The sequence below is a fragment of the Amblyomma mixtum genome, chromosome 3 (assembly GCF_055824585.1).
Source record: "Amblyomma mixtum isolate Tamu chromosome 3, ASM5582458v1, whole genome shotgun sequence".
NCBI lineage: Eukaryota > Metazoa > Arthropoda > Arachnida > Ixodida > Ixodidae > Amblyomma > Amblyomma mixtum.
The window spans coordinates 176,253,586-176,275,847 of NC_143014.1; the positions used below are offsets into that span (position 1 = coordinate 176,253,586).

General features: G+C 43.6%; 1 protein-coding gene across 2 annotated transcripts in view; it reads left to right on the forward strand.

The window, feature by feature from the left end:
• LOC149352816 (torsin-1A-like) overlaps positions 1-22,262 on the forward strand; it is a 28,831-nt gene that overhangs the window by 1,405 nt on the left and 5,164 nt on the right. For both annotated transcript variants that reach the window (XM_089582030.1, XM_089582029.1), the window contains exons 2-3: positions 2,219-2,484; positions 19,844-20,019. In XM_089582030.1, coding sequence (XP_089438156.1) covers positions 2,219-2,484; positions 19,844-20,019 — 442 coding nt within the window. The remainder of the gene's footprint in view (positions 1-2,218; positions 2,485-19,843; positions 20,020-22,262) is intronic.

The window sequence follows — 22,262 nt, forward strand, 5'->3', positions numbered from 1 at the left end:
ATGTGCAGGTTTACCAAATTTTTGTGCATAGGTAACCATCATCGAGTAAGAACTATTTGTTCGGATTGCTTTCCATCTCTGAATGTCTGTGCAGTGTAGCCAAACTATGGATTGTGTCAGGCAAGCAATAAAACAAATGTACAAATGCACAGTGACACCATGGAGTGTTGAAAAAAAAAAAAAGCGTTGTCTACACATGTTGGACGTGCAGCAAGTGACTACCTTTTATTACGAAGTGTTCAGACACACCTGCACAGCTTGGCTCCACCAACAGTGTATGTGCTGTGTAAAAGCAGAAGCTTGGACCTACATCTTATTGTTCACCTTCTTGCACTTCAGTATGCCCTGTACTTTCCCAGAGTAGTACATAAAGCTGAGAAGATAGCATTGTTATTGGTAGCTTGACTGTGAACGGTTTTGTGGCTTTGGTGCAGGTGCCCTTTTATACCTGTTTCAGCTATTCGGTGCATGTATTACCATAAGTTTTGGTTAGTTTATCTCCTTCATAAACACATCACATTATCTCAGACACTAAACTTTGTACCGGTAAACGTGAAACATAAACGTTAGTTTCGAGAAAAGTGCTGGCGCTATAATGCATGCTTTGGTTACTCCCCGGGTATAAGCCATCAATATTCAGCATGCCATATTGCTTGTTCATTGAACATTGTGTACAGGTATGTATGCGAGTCCAGTAACATCTGTGTCTTGACAAGAAATGAGGAAAAGTGAGAGATTTGCATATGAAATGGGTATGGTGGGAACAGCATAATGTGCATCATCAGTAATGCCTAAAATAATTACACTGGTGGGTACCTACACATGGTAGGGAATTCTGTGGAAAACTGATTTTTCTGCACAGATGTTTATTCTGTTTTTTTGTTGACAGACCAAGTATATTGAGTGAACGCTGTCAGGTAAACAGCTTCCAGTTTACATTATTTTGGACAGTAGCCAAGTGGTATAAGTGGATGACTCAAGCTCAGTATATTTTTAGAATGTCTTAGAGTAGTGCTTGTAACTGTGAATGCATGCCTCTACCAAGGATTCAGAACAGCTGACGTCACATTTATCACAGTGTGAGATGGACTGTGTTCACAAGAATTCTTTTACACATGAACTCAGTATGACTGCATGAAGGTATCAAATAGGATGCCTTGTCGTTACATCTGCAGGACTTCATTTGGCTGCTTACTGACAGTGCAGCTAAAGTTCTTCCACCGTTTGTCGGGCAAAATGGGTGTCTGGCCATCATTTGCCGACAGGCACTTGGTGCAAGAACTTTTGGTACTGCCTGCATGTTTTACTACATCTGAATTAGCTCTTGCATACATATTTCTTGCTGCCCTTACCAGCTACTGGCTGGGTCAAATTTCATACTTGGCTCTGCTGTCTGCAGTAATGCCGACATGGAGCAGTAGCTCTGTGGTCTTACAAAAAAAAAACTCTTAGGCACATAGAGGTCGGAAAACGAGGATAGGTAAAGGATGGAGACTTGACACTAATTTTCAGCCACCTTCAACAGCTACAAAAGTAATATCTGTTGTTGCCATACTTGCTGTTCAGTGTTAGCCTTCAGTTTGTTTTAATTTCAATTGTACAATCTCCAGTGGTGTAACTTGACCCAGGATCATCTGTAGTGGTAGAAGTTACAGAATTTGTTGTTTGTAGAGTTTCACTGTAAATTCAAGATGATCTACCAATACTTTCTGAATTCATAAAATCATTCACAGAACCATAGCCTAGATAACACTAGTTTATTGTACAGGAAAACTCTATGGTTCCTTGTTATGGCGAGCCAGTCGGAATGCAGAAAACAGAGAAAAAAGATACAATCATCAGTGAGGAAAGGGCATATAAAACAAATACCATCTTTTCCCAGATCTGAGGCATAGCCCTTCTTGTGAGAACTAAGCTGCAAAATCGTATGCTGTATAGTCGAATACAAAACTGAAGCCACACTATTAAATCTAGCTGTTCTTGCTATCACAAGATGGCGGTTTACTCTTTTTGTGTCTGGCACTGTCTGTCTGCATTTGGAAGTATGTAAAAACATTACTGAAGAGCTAAACAGATGTATAGACAACTTCACCTCAATTAGATAGCGCAGTCAGACATCATCATGTTGGTTGTGAAAGTCTCAGAAGTTTTATGTAGAGAAATGCAAGCTGGTGGTCTTGTGGCCATCTGTTGAGGACTGCTTTTGCTGTATCTACAGGTTTGGACAACACGATCAAGTTTCGGCTGCACGGACAGCCGCTAGTGCATCGCGCTGTTGTGCGGGCTCTTAAGGACCACTTTCAGAACCCGTCACCCAAGAAAGCCCTGGTGTTATCATTCCACGGCTGGACAGGTGGTGGCAAGAACTATGCCAGCTCCATGATTGCAGAGGCACTTTATAAGGAGGGTATGAACAGCAAGTACGTAAGCCTATATGTTGCCAACAAGCATTTCCCTCACCAAGATGAAGTGCCTAAATACAGGGTGAGTGTCTAGCACCTTTCCCCCCACTTCTCATCAGGCTTGGAAGCCTCCTGGTACAGTGACTTAAAACAGTATATGTGCTTTTATTGTAATCAGGTAAAAGAACGGCCACCAGGATGGTCTCTAGAATCAAGCGTTTTAGTTACTGAGGCCGATTGTGTGTTTTTATTTCTCCTGTCATTTTGCTGTCCCTATTTTTGTGCTGCAAAAGCTTTTATAACCCAGGCTGACAGAGAGCATTTCATTTTCTATCATGTCTGCTCCTTTTGTGATTTTTTTTTTCATTGATATGGTTATTTAAATCTTTATTTGGCTGAGCAGCGCAAATGGTGCTGTTTAATTTTGTCACCGTGGCAAATGTGCCGAAAAGCATGCAACACACAGTACTGGAAGAAATCAGCGCTTGTATGTATACCCCTAAGGAGAGAGAGAAAGGAATTTTAATGAGGAAAAGGTGGAGAGGTCTGCCGGTGGTAACATGGCCCTGGCCTGCTACTCCACATACCCCTAAGGGCCTTGTATACACCTAAGGGCCCTCGTGTGAAGGTATTACATTTATTTATTTATTTATTTATTTATTTACACAGTACTGCTAGCCTCTAGGTGAGGCTGTAAACAGGAGCGGGAGAAGAAAAAAAAACATAAGTGACATGCGCAAAACAAATCAAGGCACAACAAGCTGCTTTCACAACAAATGAGATGCACTCACGAGCGAAAATAGATAATGCAAAGTTGCGTGCAGAAACAAAAAGCAGTCGCAAGAACACTCAGTAATCATCAGTTACAATTTGACAGCATTCATAAATACTTCAGTAGTAGGGCATTCTACAATGCTGGCCGGAAGCCGGTTCCACTCACGGCAGTTTTCGGAAAAAAAGAGTTAGCGAAGGTTTGAGTGTGACAGGAATAATCTTTAAGTTTTTTGCTATCATGCGATCGGGTGGTTCGTCGGTGTACAGGCTCTATGTAATCGTGTTTTCGGATGCCTAGTTTATCATGAAACAGCAAGTGCATGTATTTTAATCGATCATACTGACGCCGTTTTTGTAAATTGTCTAAACCTGCCTTTTTTACTAGAGTACTCGCGGAAGTACGCCAGCTATATGATCGGTATATAAACCTAGCTGCTTTCTTTTGTACAGATTCGAGCTTGTCTATGTTTCCACGAGTGTGCGGGTCCCAAACAATTGATCCATATTCTAGTACTGGTCGAACTAAGGTTTTGTACACTATTAGTTTAACTTCGTTTGTACATTGTCGCAGAGTTCTTCTTAAATAACCTAATTTCCGCATGGCCCTCTTCACAATATCAGATATATGTTCATTCCACCTTAGATCCGATGTTATGGTTATGCCTAGGTATTTATAGTTGTTTACCACTGCGAGAGTGCTGCTGCCTATGGAATAGGAGAAATTTAATGGTTGCCTTTTGCGTGTTACGGTTATCGCAACAGATTTTTTCATGTTTATTGACATCTGCCAATCTGAGCACCATGTTGCAATCCTTGCTAAGGCACTGTTAAGTAGAGCCTGATCGCTGGAGTTGTGAATTTTGTGATAGATTATGCAGTCATCGGCGTATAGCTTGATTTTAACGGGTAGATTATGAACTATTTTGCGTGTTACGGTTATCGCAACAGATTTTTTCATGTTTATTGACATCTGCCAATCTGAGCACCATGTTGCAATCCTTGCTAAGGCACTGTTAAGTAGAGCCTGATCGCTGGAGTTGTGAATTTTGTGATAGATTATGCAGTCATCGGCGTATAGCTTGATTTTAACGGGTAGATTATGAACTATGTCGTTAATAAATATTGTTACGCGGCGGCCATATGCAGTCATCGGCGTATAGCTTGATTTTAACGGGTAGATTATGAACTATGTCGTTAATAAATATTGTTACGCGGCGGCCAGCCAAAGAATGAGACGTGGTGAACCATGGCTATGAGATGATTTAATGGCCGCTGGCCTAGCGCGGGCGCTCCGTCCCGCGCCACTGCCTCCCGCGCCACGTCCCGCGCCACTGTCTTCGTCACACTACCCGGGGCCTCCGAGTGATTGTCCCGATCGGTGACGAACAGACGGCGAAGAGGCGATGGTCTTGAGGGAAGGATCGAACAATATGTAGAAGATGGTGCAGTGCTGGCCGCCACGATGAGAAAGATGAGAGAATGAGTCCTGGTCCACGAAGCATCCGGGCCGTAGGGTGCCAGGAGCTGACGGCCGAGGTCTCTGGACGCACCGAACGGCAGAGGCAGGGGGACGGGGTCTTCACGTTTGGGTCGGTGGGGTCTTGGGTCCGTCGGGTCTTGGGTCGTCGTGTAGTGTGGTCCGGGCGGGGGACGGGGCTGGGGTGAGCGTCGAGGTCGGTTCAGGTCGGTCGGGCTGGGGCACGGCCGTGCGGCGCTGACCAGGTACTCACGGCCGACGTCCACGGCAGGCCCAGGACGCCGAAGCTCCGTGACCAGGATGGCGATGAAGGGACCCCAGCACCTCACACCAAATGTTACGCGGCGGCCAGCCGAAGAATGAGACGTGGTGAACCATGGCTATGAGATGATTTAATGGCCGCTGGCCTAGTGCGGGCGCTCCGTCCCGCGCCACTGCCAGCTTCGTCTTCGTCACAATATTAAAAAGAATAAGGGCCCGAGAACAGATCCCTGCGGTATACCGGACTTGACAAGCGCAGGAGCAGAACACACGTGATCTATTCTGACGCATTGGGATCGGCCACATAGGTAAGCTTCGATCCATGCAAGAAGAGAATTGTTTTCAACAGCGGTTCTAGTTTTGAAAGAAGTTTAGGGTGTGAGACGCGATCAAATGCCTTTTCAAAATCAAGAAATATAATGCCGATTTGGCTTTGAATGTCAATGGCTGTCGCGAAATCGTGAGTTAGCTCCAGGAGTGCTGTTACTGTGGAGAGTCCTTTTCGGAACCCATGTTGCCTGCTGTCGATAAGATTATTATGTTCAACAAATGTCGAGATATGATTAAAAATAATGTGCTCAAGAACCTTGGAACATGTACACAATAATGATATCGGCCTATAAGACGAAAGTAATGATGAATTATCTGCTTTGGGTATGGGCACGATTTTACTGCATTTCCAATCAAATGGAATTTCTGCTTTAGTGAAAGAAAGATTGAGCATAATACATAAATATTTGCTGCTCCACTCGGCATACCTAACAAGGAAAGCATTGGGTATACCATCAGCACCTGGTGACTTTTTGTCGATATTCAGCAGTAACGACAGAAGGCCCTGTTCAGAAACAACAACATTATTAATTGGCAGACAGTGTAACACTAAGTCGGGATGTGGTTTCTTACCATCATCGTTTGCGAATACTGAACAGAAAAATTGATTAAAAGCTGATGCCACTTGCGGTTTTGACGTTATTGTTTCGCCATTTATACGCAATTTGTATGTTATTTCCTTTTTAGGAGACAAATGCCGATAGAACTTTTCTGGCGCGGTGAGCAGAAAGCTCTTCATGGTAGCGTTTAAATAGTAGTCCTTGTTCCTTTTTATGCATTCCTTGACCTGCGTACGTAGCACACAGAGCTTATTTTTGTTGGCCGCTGAAGGAGAAAGCCGGGTTTGCTTTCTTAACTTTTTTGTTTTTCATTCTAGCCGAATAACTTCTTTAGTCATCCAAGGACTAGTAATTCGTACTCGTTTCGTCACAGCCGGCACAAAATCGTTCACGCACTTCATAACAAGACTCTTGGAAAAACCCCACAGAGCATCGACAGAGCAATCGGTAGATTCACTTAAAGCAACAAAATCTGAGAACGAACTGTCCAACAAGTCTTAAGATAGCAACGTCTTTGGCACGTGCAAATTGCGTGACTACGCGTATGTCCTTGCTTTTCTTAGTAGCAGGAGCGCATGCGATATTCAGCGATACCATCTTGTGGTCAGATATGCCATCGTAGACATGCGTAACCGGATTTCGGCAAAGCAGGCTGCTGCTCACGAGGAAAAGATCTAAAATTGATTTAGCGTCTTTTTGTATGCGGGTGGGTTCCTTCACTAGTTGAGTAAAGTTGTGAAAGAAAGATTAAATCTACAAATGGCTCAGAAATGGCAGATAGTGGTTCAGGGAATTCACTGTCCCACTTGATAGAAGGCATATTAAAATCTCCAGCAAGTATTGTGTTGCAAGTAGCAATGTTACTATAGCATAGGAATTCATTCAGTACTTCAAAAAATGTGCTGTTGCTATTTGGCGGCCGGTAGAATGTACCTACAATCAAGGTGAATTCGGTTAAAGAAACCTTTAGCAATATGCATTCGATATCGGGTATGTCGGGAAAACTGGTTACATGCAATGACTCTCGGAAAATAATTGGTACGCCACCGCCATGAGAGTTCCTATCTTTGCGAAGCATTCGGTAGCCTACGGGTACTATTTCAGCGCTCTCGATATCCGTGTGCAGCCAGGTTTCTGTTAGGCATACGATATGTGGCCTGTGTGAGCACGATACTTTCTAGGGCAACTGTTTTATTAACGATGCTTCGCGCATTTAGCTGAATACATACAAACGACCTATCCTCGGGGGCTACGGTTCATGTACTCTATCTTTCCGGCTAACTGGAACTCGGATCTTTCGTTCCTCGTCCCATTCGAACAAGTCGTTGTCTATCTTAAGCTTGTAGTATATGAGCTTGACTTTTTGGCCATTCTTTTTGTTAGAAGTGGCACTGTCCCACAGTTGCTTTCTTTTCATTCTTGTGGCTGCGGAAAAATCCTCCGAGACAGACACGTTTCCATTCTTTAGCTTAAAGCAATTCTTTAGGATATTCATTTTCTCACAGTGGTCGTAGAACTTTATGATTACCGGTCGTACTTTGTCGGGTTGTTTCCGACCAATTCTATGTATTCGTTCGACCAAACTGACGTGTGCACCTAGAATTTCTGTGATGACATCCTTGAGGATGGATTCCTCGAGATCTTCATGCGTCTCATTTTCCTTTTCCTTTACGCCGAACACCAGAAGATTATTACGCCTGCTGCGGTCCTCCAAATCGGTAAGCTTGAGTTCTAACCCCTGAACCTTCTTCTCTAAGCTCCGAGCTATTGAACATACTTTGGAAATAGCTGAAACCGAGTCTTCATACGTTTTAAGGCGCGATTCGATGTCGTCTAGCCTGTTTTTTATTTGTTTCTGTTCCTCTAGAAGTCCGCCCAGTAGTTGCTCAGTTGAAGGGCCCGGGTTAGGCTCGACATCACCACAAAGCATAAGCACTGAAAAAACGAAGTTGGAGGCAACGGTACGCATTGTGCATATACACTCGGGGCACGTCAGCTGGAACAAGTAAGGATTGCTAGACTTAAAGGGAGACTGAAGCACTTTTTCTGAAAATCGGGCTGGCAGCGGCATCCTATAGTTTTTCATGCTGTATACTGGAATATCGCATCCAAATAAGGCAAAAACAAGCGCGAATTGCCTTTTTTAGCCGAAATATGCGGCCTGCGCCGCGGGGCACGCCGCGCGGCGCGCTGCCGCCCGTGATTGGTCAAGAGAGGTCGTGACGTCACTTTGAGGACTGGAGAAGCTGCCGATGCGGATCCGGCGCTGCGTTGAGGGCAGATCGCAGCTTTCCGTGCCGTTGTAAAAACGAATACGGCGAGTATCTTTTTTTACTGACCACCGAAGAAAAGGATACTACAGTTTGCTCATTCCACGTATCGCCTGAAACCAAAAAAGACACAAGCAAAAAATTCTATGCCTAGCACAAGCATACGCCAGCGTCAAAGACGCGATGCAGACCATGCGTAAAAGGTGCCAGCACAACCTCGGCTCGTATTCTCGGAAAGGAAGGGGTGCGAACAATACTCAAGTCAATTACCACCACCGGACGCCTCCTGGCTCGCCCGGAAGAGCGTCATCCTAAAGAAAAGGCCCAAAACACTGTGTACAAAAAATCCTGTTCTCAGTACCCGGCGTTGCAGGTTGGGGCAAGACAGTATTTCAAGAAAACGATGAAGGAGCTCAAAGTTGGTGTCAAAATTAGCGAAGCGCAGTGGCCAAGCACTGCGAGGCATGTGACCACAAGATAGTGACGCAATCATGGTGCGCTGGAAACCAAGCCAAATACGCGCACAAATACGCTTCACTCCTGGCGCGTTCAGCAGATGCCAGAAAACATTAATCGCTGCCTCGGAAACGTTCGCCCTTCCTAGATTTGCAGTTTAGGTTCAGTGAAGTAGTGGCCAACTATATGTGTGTTTAAAAGCCAAGCTAGCTGCAACTCGCCTGCTGCCACAACTTGATGAAGAAACCGAGTAAGGTTGCGGTGTTTTTTTGCAAAAACTCGGTTGGCATTCATTTCTCTCATAAATTTGCATTCGGAATCAACGTCGAACGCTTTCATTTTAATTGCTTAGCTAGGATTAAACGAGATGCCGCATAGGAAGAGCTTCGATGCTTGCTTGCTTTGCTTTATTGTGCTTTGCTCTGCTTGCTTGCTTGCTTGCTTGCTTGGACACGTCGAACCGAGTATAAAATGACTAACCGAGCCTTGCTGAGCACGTCTCAGGTGGTCTGGCCGCACCTAAGCTGAGGAGAGCGACACATGCTTAAGCCTCTATAAGGTTTCTTCAGGGGCTAAGTGAGCATGTTTCTACTTTTAAAAGAGGCGCTTCTTCGGAATGGTGACACGCCTCTTATGCGCGAGGAAATCAATGGAACTGTGTCATGGTTCAGCCGCGGCTTTTCGACAGAAATCTCCAGAGATCACACTAGGACAAGCTCTGCCTGTAGCCGCTCTTACGAAAGTGTTTCGAGCAGAGTAAGCTTGCTTTAGTCGGCTTGAATTCTTCGTCACAGCAGCGAGCGGTTGCGCTGCGAGCTTGTGATCTTGCGGAAAACAGCGGAAGACGACACAGTCGCGGCCGTAGTTGTTCGTGGACACGAACGCAGAGTAGTATTCTCAAGGTCAGCTGACACGCTTTGTACGTCACAACGCACGCAGTACGAGGAACAACGCATGCAGCACGAGAAACAACGCGCGCTGAAAGCGCGCTCGGGTGCGCCGAAGCATCCCCGGCTCCTCAACATGACGTCACGCTGGCCGACATGGACGAGGTTTCCCTCTCCGCTGTTCCCCTCTGCTGCGCTCGCGCGGGGCGCGGGAAATTTAAACATCGCATTTTTAATTGGTGATTGCGCCACTGTTTTAACCAAAATCGAAAAAATAATTTCACAGACGTGATCAGCAATGACAGTACTTCAAAACCCTAGAAGGTTACCTGATTCGAAAACCGCCTCAGTATCCCTTTAAAGGTACAGGAAGATTTACTGACCTGTATGAAAAACACGGAACGGATTTGAGACGGTGCTGACCGAAGGCCAGCTGACGTGCCCACTGAGGAACCGTGGTGGTGGCAGGCTATTTAAGCTCCAGCTTAAATAGGGGGGAAGCGATACAAACACATACTGCAACAGTCAAAATATAACTAATATTCACATAAACAACAGTGTGATGAATGGCAAATAAATATGAACATAAATAAAAGTGGGAAAAATGCCAAATACATATGAACAGAGGGCATATGCATGCAGGCAAAATTCTAGAGGCCCGTGTACTGTGCGATGTCAGTGCACGTTAAAAAACCCCAGGTGGTCGAAAATTCCACAGCTTTTCGCTACGGTGTCCCTCATAGCCTGAGTCGCTTTGGGACACTAAACCCTGTTGCGTGGTACGGGCTGTGGACTCGGTGATGATGGCTGGCACATTATGTGTTTGGCTTTGTTATTGTGGTCACAGTGCAGGAAGACTTCAGGGGGTAGAAAAAAGAAGTCATCTTGGGGGGTGGAATGATGAAACAGTTTTTGAAATAGGTTAGGCGAGCAAAGTGGTGTCGATGGGATAGTGATTCCAACTTGGTACGTTGTTTTATTGTTGGGACATTGGTGAAGCGTGAATAATCTGAAAAGTTAAAGTTAAAGCAAACAGCACGGTTTTGCAGGGATTCGATGTTTATGGCGTATGTTTGTTCAGGATCCCATATGGTAGCGAAGTGTATTCAATTTTCGGGCAGATCAGTGTGACCGCCGTTTCACATGCATGCGACTTTCGCCTGCGACGATGCGAATTCTGTCGGTCTGCGACTGGGGAGGGCCGTCGGTCTAGCCGCAGACGGCCTGCGACCAAGTTCCATCCGGTTGGAATCCAGTTGCAGCGTTGGTGTGCTCGCTCTGCGACTGACCATTGGGCAGCGCCGAGATGGCACGTAACGTGACGTCACGTGGGAGCAGCTGCCGCGGCCACGACCGGTCTCCAGGCACCCGAGCGAGAGCGCACGTGCGTCGAGACCGGCCGCGGCAACAGCTCGCACGTGACGTGACGTTACGCGCCGTCTCGGCGTGGGGTCACGTGGGAGCTGTTCCCGCGGCGTAAGCAAAACTGTTTATTCTAATGAAAACATACGAAATATTGCCTTGCATCTAAAAACACGCTGGTCATAACATCGTCAACACATTCCGTGCAGCGTTTCTGTCGCGTTTAATCGTGGGTTGCCTATGCGAACATCGAGCAACCTTGCGTGTCCCTCCGACCGAATTCGCTGGGTACGCGTTGCATGTGAAAGCACTGTGCGAAAATCGCACTGCGGCGTCACCGACTAGGCCGACTATTTTCGTTCTAGTCGCAGCATGTGAAACGGCCCTGACATGGGCAAGTTTCTTTTAACTGTGAAGGCGCTTGCTTGAGGTTACGCTTAAGAAGACCGAGTACGTGGTTAGCTTATGCTAAGATGGTGTTAATATGATAATATCTTGTAGATAAACTCCTAGAAATTTGTAAGTTGTTGTAAATTCTACGCTATCACTATTAAAGGTGCACTGAAGAGGAATCTGAACTTGTCTTTTTGCCGCGGGAACTCGATCTACACGTTCCTAGCATTCTTAGAAACTGCGACTTATTGCCCTGTATGGCCGATTTCCCAAATTAAATCGAATTAACGTCCGGCTCTCGCCCTTTTTTTTTAATTCTGCCTCGTACGGTGGGCGGAGTCGACCAACGCGTGGAGTGCCTTTCACCCAGTCCCGTGGCGGCTTGCCGCTCTGCCATCGGTGGAGTAATACGTAGTAGTCCGTAGTAGCAAATAGTCCGCGCGTATTTTTATTTCTGCGGGCTTATTTTGCGGCTATATTATCTGCGAATAAAACTATTTATTCATGGAAACCTAAAAAACAAAATAAAGCGAAAGCAAAGCCTTCACGGAGCTGGCTGAAAGGAACTTCACGCGTTGGTCGACTCCGCCCATCGTACGAGGCAGAATTAAAAAAAAAAGGGCGGGAGCCGGACGTTAATTCCATTCAATTAGGGAAATCGGCCATACAGGGCAATAAGTTGCAGTTTATAAGAATGCTAGGAACGTGTAGATCGAGTTCCCGCGGCAAAAAGACAAGTTCAGAATCCTCTTCAGTGCACCTTTAAGGAAGTAGGCTGTAGGAATTCGAGTGGAGCGGATGGTAAATGACATAAGCTTTGTTTTAGATGCATTTTGTGACATTTGCTAAGTGAAACACCAATTAGTCACTGCATGAAGATCAGTTTGAAGGGAATGGCGGTCAGTGTCATTAGTAATGTAACGATATATGACACAGCCAACTGTGAAGAATCGAATTCAAGATGAGACGCACTTGGGTAGATCATTAATAAAAATTTTAAAAAGTATGGGACCAAGTACGCTGGCCTGGCGGACTTCAGTTGTTTGGATGACAAAAGAGTTACAGCCATTGGCACAGGTGAATTGTATTCTATTGAATAGGAACTCTTTAATCCATGCAAGAACATTTGCGTAAATATTTAAATGTGTTAGTTTGATTAGAAGCCTGTGGTGAGGAATGCGATCAAAAGCTTTAGAAAAGTCAAGAAACACTGCGTCAACCTGTAATCCAGAGTCTGTTGCGGAAAATATATTGTTAATAAATCCAACGAGTTGTGTGTTGCATGATAACCTTTGCGAAAACTGGTTTGGTTTGGTTTATGAGGTTTAATGTCCCAAAGCGACTCAGGCTATGAGAGACACTGTAGTGAAGGGCTCCGGAAATTTCGACCACCTGGGGTTCTTTAACGTGCACTGACATCGTTAAAGAACCCATGCTGGTATTTTGAAATGATACTGTGCTCCTCAAGGTAATTAATGACTTGCTTTTCCACATGAGGACTGACTAAAGTATGTATAGTAAATTTGCAAAAGATACAATGCAAACTACTAAAGCTTGAAGGTTAGCTGACAAGAGCATTGTAAGTACTACATGCTCTCTCAGCCGCTAGAAACTTCCTGCAGTAGAATGTATGCCATGATAGCTTCAGGTGCATCATATGAGCTATTCTAGTTGTTTTATGTGCCAGTGATACCACCGTCTTCCTATCCAGCAAGTTCATGCTGGATAGCATGTTCTTTTAAACTGAATATCGTGCTGACCAAGGTAACTGACCAGTGTCATGATGATCAAGTAATTATTAATGCTGCTAAGACTATTTAATGGTATTTAGAACTAGTCAAAAGATCCTTTCATGCATATATGCTTTAACTCTTCATTTTAGTATTTTACCAGCATCCAGCTACTTCAGTTTTTTTTTAATTATTTTGGATTCCTCTCAAGTTTTCTGCCTACATTTCTCATATGAACAAAAAAGTTTGCATTTGGTATTAGAGCACTTGGTAAAGCATATCCATATTTTCCTCTTCACATGCTTTTGCCCTTGTGTAGTGCATTCACATGTAGTCATTTAAGGCATTTTTGCATGGCGTTAGCATTTCATCTAGAGCATTTACAATACCATGTTGTCCACATTATCACACACAGTTCATTCTTTTCTGACACTCACTGCTTTCTGCACGGTACCATCTTATCAGGTTATTGCCTTCGATATTGCCACCATTCAGAAATTGTTTTCAAGGTAATGAGACATAACATACCCTTCATATTTATTGATTATATATTGAAAAACTAATTCTATGTTTGCAGCTAAAAACAATTTTTTGCTTCCAAATATCTCTCCTAACCAAAAAGAAATGGTTTCATCTTTTGAAGCCATTTTGTTCTGGGATACATTGTCATTTTCAGTAAAAACTTCCATCATTGTTGAATCTTTTTAAGAATATGCTGAAAGTCTTGCTGTTGCAGGATTGATGTTCTCGGATTAGTCTTGCATTTATATGTGCATCTTTACTTTTCTCATTGTTGGTGAAGTTTGTCTTTGTTTCGATAATGTATAATCACAAAGTGAACAAGGGAGGGAAAACCTCAGGGGGAGGTTTTCCCTCCCTTGTTTCACTTTGTGATTATCAAGAACCATCTGACCAACCTCTGTCTACCATTGATCATGTTTTTAGTTAATTGATATTTTCTAACTAATCCACTATACCTGCTTTTTAATAAATTTAGGGTCCCTGTGCAGTCAGGGTGACTTCGGAACCCTTATCTATGTACTTCGCATATGTAACCGCTTTCTGGAACCAGTAAACCTTGATTCGAACATGTGTAAAGCTTTCAGAGAACATTTGAAGCATCTCATATCGATGTAACCAGTAACCAGATGTATGTTGTGAGCAGATGTGTTCAGAAATGCTTGGTGTTTTCATATTCTGCTTTAATTAGCAAAGTAATGATTCATGAGTAGCTTTTCATTGATTCAAGGATTCAAGTTGCAGTTAAAAGTCTGGATCACCTTAAGCTTAATGAAATTTAATTGTCTGATGCACACAGTGCTTTAAATGTTCTTCGTACTTTCCTGAAGCTTAATACTCAAAAAATGGCTTGTTGGAGGTTTCAGCCATAATGGCACTTGTCTCACACACTACACACTGCAAGTGAACTAACTAACATCAGCGTTGACTTGGCCTATTGGTCTTGTGGAAGTTGCAGGTTAGTGGCTGCTTAATTTGTGCTGGCAGCTGCTTCTAGGCGACTCAAGAAATCAAGAATGCACTGTAGATCTTGATTTGCATCTGCATACTGCTGCTTATTATTCTAGCAAACTGCTGTGCAGTCAGTATGTTGGCTCACATCAAGGCAGCTGCTGGCATAAATGCAGTAGCCAGTATCATGATAGGCACACCATCTCTCTTCTGTGGCACTGTCAGTTGTATATATAGGGGTGGGACTTTTCGGTTTAAACTGAAAAGAACCTATAAAAATGTGGCAAATTCAATTTTGAAAATTAGGTTTTAACCGAATATGGTCTATATTTTTGGTATGCAAGGCATTTGTTGGACAGTCAAAGTTGAAAGTTAAACAAGTAGGGAAGCCAGGGGTGTGATGTGACGCTGTTGGATAGGCAGAGCAGATGTGTGATTTGAGGTATTTTTCCGCTAGTTTACATGCATCTGTGGACCAGGAAGCACTGCCTCCTCGCCACCTGCTAGCTCGGCACTGTTTGTTCACTATGGTCACTTCCTTAGAGCAATTATTCGTTTAAGTAAGTTTATCATCTACATGTAGGACATTGACACGAAACCATGCATGAGCGCCACAAAAAGGTGTCATGTTCAGCCCGACGACTGAGCGGCTGTTATATCGCTGCCATCAGTATGCACACCATGGGATCCCCCGCCCTCTTGGTCATCTCAGCGCGACAACCCAACGACAATGTGTCAATCTGGTTCTTAGAAGTAAACTTCCACTTGCGTTTTTGTCTGCCAGCTATCTTATTTAACTTGCATCATTTTTTTAATGATGACAGGAATTCCTTCTACAAGCACAGCTCCAAGTGTATCATTTGCAGGTTAATTGCTGGTAATTAAACTGTTTATGCTGAAACAAATGCCAAGGTAGACTCTAAGGTACTTCTCAGCCATGCAGGATTGCCTCATTAAATCACTGAAAAAAGTCAGTAATTCATTCGTCAAAAAAAAAAAAAAAACTGGCACTCTGAAGTAAACACCGAAAAAGTCTGCTGAGTTTTCAAAAAATAAAAACCGAAAAGTCCAACCCCTAGTTGTATACTAGCAGTTATAATACTGCAGCAGGCAAGCCGAAGGTGTGGGTTTTCAGACATTCCAAAAACTCTGCTTAAGATTGCACAAAATATGCAAAAGTAGCATGCAAAAAACAATTACATTTAATGTTCTCAATTTTGATAGCATCTTTTACTGAAACATGGGTTTTGAAGTTAATATTTCAAATTTTGGATGTTTAGTCTCGGCTTTAAGATAAGCACTACACTAACTACTTTCTTAATATGACCACTGAGAGCTGGCCTGTATTATGGTATTGATTCTTTTCCTTAATTATTCTTTTGCCTTTTACCATTGATGGTTGTGATCTGTGATGTCAATTAGGGAGTAGTTACTCATTATCATCCACCTGAGTGCATCCATAAGGCTAGAAAGGAGAGCTATACAGTTTTCTGCAAGGCCTTGCAATCGAAAAAAATTGCCCTGGTCTGGAGATTTAACTCAGGACTGCTGCCTGTCCAGGGCAGTTGGTCTACGCTAACTGGGATGCCTAGCGAAGGGCAGTGTGAGACGAATCGATGAACTCAAAGCTGGAATGGTGTTAGTCCAGTATTTTCCCTTTCTGCATTGTTTAAAGCTGCCAAAGTAACGTATTCAAAGGCATTACGGCACTGCAGTTTGGCATCTAGTGTGGCAGAATTGGTCACTGTCTGTAGCCAGGCTTTAAAGCCTCTCTGAGCTTCTGCAAGTACACCTTGCATTTCTAAATATTCATCGCGTGTTCTCCATTTCATCTACTTCATTACCTTGGCTATGTTGGCTGTTAGATCCATGGTAGTGTTTTAATGCAGTCTTAATGCTTTGCTGGTTTTTGGGGGTCAGCACAACCCAAGAGTGGTTCTAATTGATAGGCAGCTATCCACTTGCCGACACCTGGTTACAAAACCTTAATATTTCCTTTTTGTGTTCATCTCACAAGTCTCATGTATTAATGCATGGCACACTGTTGGAACCTGCAGTATTTCAAATAATACCATAGTAACCAAGAATTCTTTGTGAATATGTGGTTGGGGGTGCTTCCTGAAAACTAATTGTTACACTTTGTATATTCAACAGGAAAAATGAGTTGGTCGTTCTCAAAAAAAGGTTGCTTCCCTTTCTCTTTAAAGGGTGTTCACTCCTAGGTTCAGTAGCAGTGTTTGTTACATTTTTCAGAGATTTGGTCCCCACCAAGTCTGAAGCCTTGTTTGGTTTTTACCCCAAAAATGATGCATTGTTCCTTTGATTGGCTGGCAGTGTTATGCTGCTTTGCTTATTCTGGCTTCTGCTTTGGTTGACATGGTCATACAAAAGTCATGTGTAAAGGGGGAAAAAAAGAAAGAGTTTTGGTGTTGGTATGGCATTATTATCTTATGGTACATCCTTATTGCTTGTTTCAGCTTAACAGTTGCTTAAAAAGCCTAGGGTTTGTTGATGCTGCCTTCATTCTGCTGCTGAGTAGTGTAAAATACTTGCACTCTCTTAGACGATTAACAGAAGGCATGAAGAAAATAGGGGTTCAGCTGTGTGCATTTCATGCAGAAAAGAGCTGAATGGGGTTAAATATTTAGCCATGCACAGCATAAAATTCACCTTCCTGACGACTGTCAAAATAGCATGTTTTTAGCTCACTGATATTGAACCACATGATGGAAGCGAATAGTCACTGAAACCAAGGATCATAGGGGATGTTTGCTTTTTGTGTGTGTGGTGTTCATCAATGGGAGATTAATAGGGTAATCATTTAAAGATAATTGATTAGAAAGCAGAAGAAAAAGCACCCACTTACTGCCGGTGGGATACATACCCACAACCTCCAAATTTCGTGTCCAGTGCTCTATCAACTGAACTACGGCGACAGCTGTCCATTCTTCTGCTTTCGGGGGTATTTATATGTAGTGTAACCTAACCTTAAGAGTGTTCACCAGCGCCGCCCTCATCCGTAGCGGTGGATGCAGTACATCCTGTATTACCGCGAGTGCCACGTGAAACGTGATAGAACGGTGAGGGCTGAAGCTGTGTGATACCCCTCTTATGCTACCCATGGCATCGAGACTGCCAGAATCGTGGCCCTCGTTAGCTATTGAGCAGACAAGGGAAAGAAGGGGCTCATTATGACATGATGGAAGCCAACAGTCACCAAAACCAAGGAGTATAGGGGATGTTTTTTTGTGTGTGTGTGTGGTGTTCATTGAACCAGTCAGTTAAGTTTATGGCTTTGTTGCAGGTTTGTTGCAAGATTTGACATATATTTGGTTACATTTTGATGAAGGTGAAATGTGAAAATGCCAGTGTACCGTGCAGTGGGCTTTTAAAAGACCCCTAGGTGGTTGAAGTTATCCAGTGCCCTCTACCATAGTGACTCTTTTCCCCTCCCTCCTTCTTCCTTTTCCTCAGGGCACAGTTCAGATTTCTATTATGAGTGAAGCAGTAACTGCATGAGGTGATGTTCCTCGCTACACAATGTACTATGGCAGTGGCTGTGGCCTACTGCTGCCGCTGGTGCACCCGCACAAAACGAAACTTGGTAATAGAGCTGTGTGTTTGCAGTGTAGCATCAATTGCCACCGCTTCAACGTTCAGTCACCTCGCATTATCAGGGAAGTATAACTATGCTAGTACCCCATTTTTATGACTAAACAGGATAAGGATTTATAAAAATGGTGATGAAAATCCCTCTTTGACAGTACATTGCATGTTTAAGGGGCATAGCGCATTGGCGCTAACCCATAATTTTGGTGTTGAGATTAGTAAGAAGTGATTGAGACATACGCCAGGACATCCTTTCTTGTTCCTCTGCTCCTATCGGGCTTTCAATTAACTACTTCGATGCATGGCTCATGACAGCGCCTCTGGAACCTTCTCTAGTGTACTCATGATGAAGCGAGCATCCGTAGCATGGATCTTGTTGGCAGCTTCTACGCTGAAACCGTGCTAGAAATGCAAACTTAATTTGCAAAATAGCTCAGTTGGAAGTTATGTACCTGTAAAGTCTTCTGCTATTGGCTAGTCTTGTGAGCTGCTTCCAGGCGATGTGCGAAACTTTCTGCAAACCCAGAAACTGAGCGGCAGTGTTTTAGCGGTTGCCAGCCCTTCGTGCATGGTATTGTGCAGCGTGTTGCCACAGATTATCATCTCATGCAGTTAGCTCTTGAGACAGTTACTGTGCCTTTCCTTTCCTCATAACCACCCCATGACCAAGCTGTCACATTTTGATGAGCATGTGCTGTGTGCACAGCTCATGGTTATCACCCTGGGTAAACATTATAACTAGAGGCTTGTGAATAGTGGATGATTTCGGATATTTGGGGAATATTGTAAAGTATTCGATATTTGATCCGATCCGAATGTTTGGTGTTCGAAATACCTAAGTATTCGTCTTAAGTCAATAACGTTTCTGGAACGCTTGCTTCATGTGGTTTTGGTTCACCATACCTCCTCGAGATGACACCATGGTGCACGCACAGCCAAAGCCCCGACTTCATGGACACTTCCTAGGCATACATGCCGCATGCCTGCATGCCCGCACATATGTTGGAGTCAGTCTGTGCAAGCGCACAGCAGATGTGAGCAGGCACAAGTGTGGGGCCCAGATCTGTACCTTCCAGTGTCTACACCCACGCTTCTGAGGGGATGAGTCTGAGCTGACTGCAGTTGCTGCAGCTGCTCTTCTATGCGTAAAATTCGCTAATCAAGCGTGATGGCGCCAACACCATAAAGAGCTCGCATGAGGCACATGGAGATGATGCCCCTTTCCTACGCCTGACGCGGGGTGGCACTGGGTGCGCAGGCGCACAGTATGTATGCCTAGCAGGTGTCCACAGAGTCCACAGCAGCACCTGCCTAGTGATGCAATCGCAGGTAAGACTAGCATTTGGAGGTCCCACAAATAGGATCCATACCCCACAAATACGTCGGCTCTGCATGTAGGTTGGCTCCCCAATTTCTGATGGCAGTTTTTTCTGAAAGTCGACACAGCTTCATTGAGTTGTTTGACAAAGCTTCAATGCACTTTCACTTTTTTTTTTTTCATATAATAGCCTTGTGTGTTAGAAAAATATGTGATTTTAAAAATGCATATTGTGCTGTTCAACCTTTTTTGTGTGCCAGAAGTGTTCAAAATATTCGCTTTGAAATTATTGAAAGAAAATTACTATTTCCTTCGAATTTGTTGCAAATAAAAAAAACCACTATTCGCACACCCCTAATTATAACCCTTTATGCCGTGGTGAGCCTGCAAATTCAAATGAAAGTCCTCATGTGCTTTGTATTAGTGGCAACATATTTGTCCATTACTAGCGATATCAACAGCAGAAGTGCACTGCATTGGTTGCAAGAAATTTATTGCTTTCATGTGATAGCAGTTCTGAATTGTGTGTGTGTATTTTTCACAGAAAACATTGCAGAAAGAAATTGAGGCCAAGGTGAAGGAGTGTGGTCGGTCACTGTTCATATTTGACGAAATTGACAAGATGCCAAATGGCCTCATTGATATCATCAAGCCCTACCTTGACTTCCATGAGAAGCTGGATGGAGTTGACTACAGAAAATCCATATTCATTTTTCTGAGGTAAGTGCTGTGTAACTAACACAATACTATGATGTTATAAATGCTTGTGATAATTGCATGAATGGAGTAGCAACTGTGGTTAAAAAATTAATTAAAGCAACAAAAATAAATACTAGTTCTGTAGGCTTGAGAAATGTCACTGCAAGTGCACTTTGTTCTGATTTCTTCATGGTGGGCAACAATGCTAGATATTACATGCAAGGAACATATAATGCAATTTTATTTTTGTTCATAAATTACTGATGTGCTTTTTTAGTGTCTATTACTGTCTAACACAACACTGTTTTTGTGCAGACTGAACTATTGCTGATGGTTTTATTGCTACATTCACAGTACCTTACCTTAAAGGGATTCTGAATAAAATTTGAAAATATATTGAGAAAGCACCACATTTTTATTTGTAAGATACGATTACCCAAGTATACAGTCATTATTCCTGTTATTTTTGAGTGGATGGCTCTATTTTTGATGCTTCATGAGCGACCGCTAGGCCACACACAGTGCGCTTCTGGTGACGAGCTGGTAGACATAATGTCAAGCCTGCCCTCAGCAGCACCATAGGCAAGCTGGCTAGCAGTGCACATTTGAGGATTCCCCATCTCGTGCAGTGTTTATGAGTGCTTATGCTAAACCTTGCATGAACACATGGTGACTCAGAAAGATCAAACACTGCTTTAAGTGTGGTATCATACTTGGAAGCCAGATATAATTGTGGTTGCTGCGGGTCAGGTGGTGAAGTGTCAAATTCGCTCCAGCCCAGAATGAGGCAACGCTCATTCCTCCAACAGGTGCAAGATGGCGCTACCGGTGCTACCGGTAAAGAGTGGAGCGCCACGCGACATGTTCGAACGCGGCCAAATCCCGAGCCGGAGAGAGCCGTCTCCCCTGCGCGCGCACAGCAAATACGCCATTTGTGGTGCTCGTGGCACTGTGACGCCAGTGCCCTCCCTTGTTAGTTAAAGTAACTAACACGGCTAAGGAGGGTGCACTGTGGGGAAGCAAACCACAGGGGACGAGTAAAGCATGTCCCCACATCTCTCATGTTCTGAACAGTAGCAGAGTCAGATTATTAGAGTTTTGTAACTTTCTAAATGGTTGTTTAGTCTCAGATGTTGTAAATAGTGCTGTTTATGGCTTATAATTAGGGGTTGCGCTTTTCGGTTTCTATCTTTGGAAGATTCAGCGGACTTTTTTTGGTTTTTATTTCAGAACCTGGTTTTCATTTTTTTCGGTGACTATTCTTCCCTGCAGATGAATCACTGACTTTTTTTGGAGACATAATGTGGCATCTAAGTGCGGTCAAAAGTCACTTATATGTTTATCACAGCCTTTTTGCCATCTCAAGCATTCGATTTACAAATAATTGACGCATAATTGATCATATTTAGAGCTGTGCTTATTCAAGGGTATGTTATTGCCATTACCAAAAGTTACGGAAGTTAAATGATTCAACCATCAGACAAAGCTTCAAGGAAATTTGATTTACTAAAGGTGGGATGCTATATTAGCAACAAATTATTGCACTGGGCTGACAAGAGGATGACGGGGCATCGCATAGCCTGCCTGTCGACTGCAGCGATGGAACTGCCGCTTAACAGTAACGGCAGCCAGAACAAGACACTTTTTTGTGACATTTCTGCGCATGGTTTCAAGCCAGTGTCTTTACAGGCAGTGGAGGAATCTACTTGATATACTAACTTGTGCAGTGGGGAACAGCGCTATGCTATCATAGGATGCTTGGCGAGGAGGGACATGGAGCCTCTCGGTATGCAGAGGCATGTAAGGTAGTGAAGCAGTGCCTCGAAACGCACGACTATGCTGCTTAATCAAAAGGTACCGCGATCTAACTGGCTGGCATATATGATTAATTTCCTCTTTTGATTGGGCAATTCACACTTAATAGCAAGCTAACTGTGGCATCCTTGTCATGGATACTGACCTGTTTCGATTAAAACAGAATTTCGAAGGCTGAATTCGGCGTACTTTTTCGTTCAAACCAAAAAGTCCAACCTTTACTTATAATGAACATGATAATGCAAAAATAGCTCTGAGGCAGTATTCTGTAATGATTCATTTCATTTTGATTTCATTTGGTTTTCTGTGGTTGGTCATTGCTTGCTGGTGACATGGACTGTGGCAGACAATGCTGTGCTGATTACTGCAGAAATGCCATTTATTTGCATGAACATGCCTGTGCCACTGTTTAGGTGTGGTGATAATAGCAGCGGTGTTCCTAGTTAATG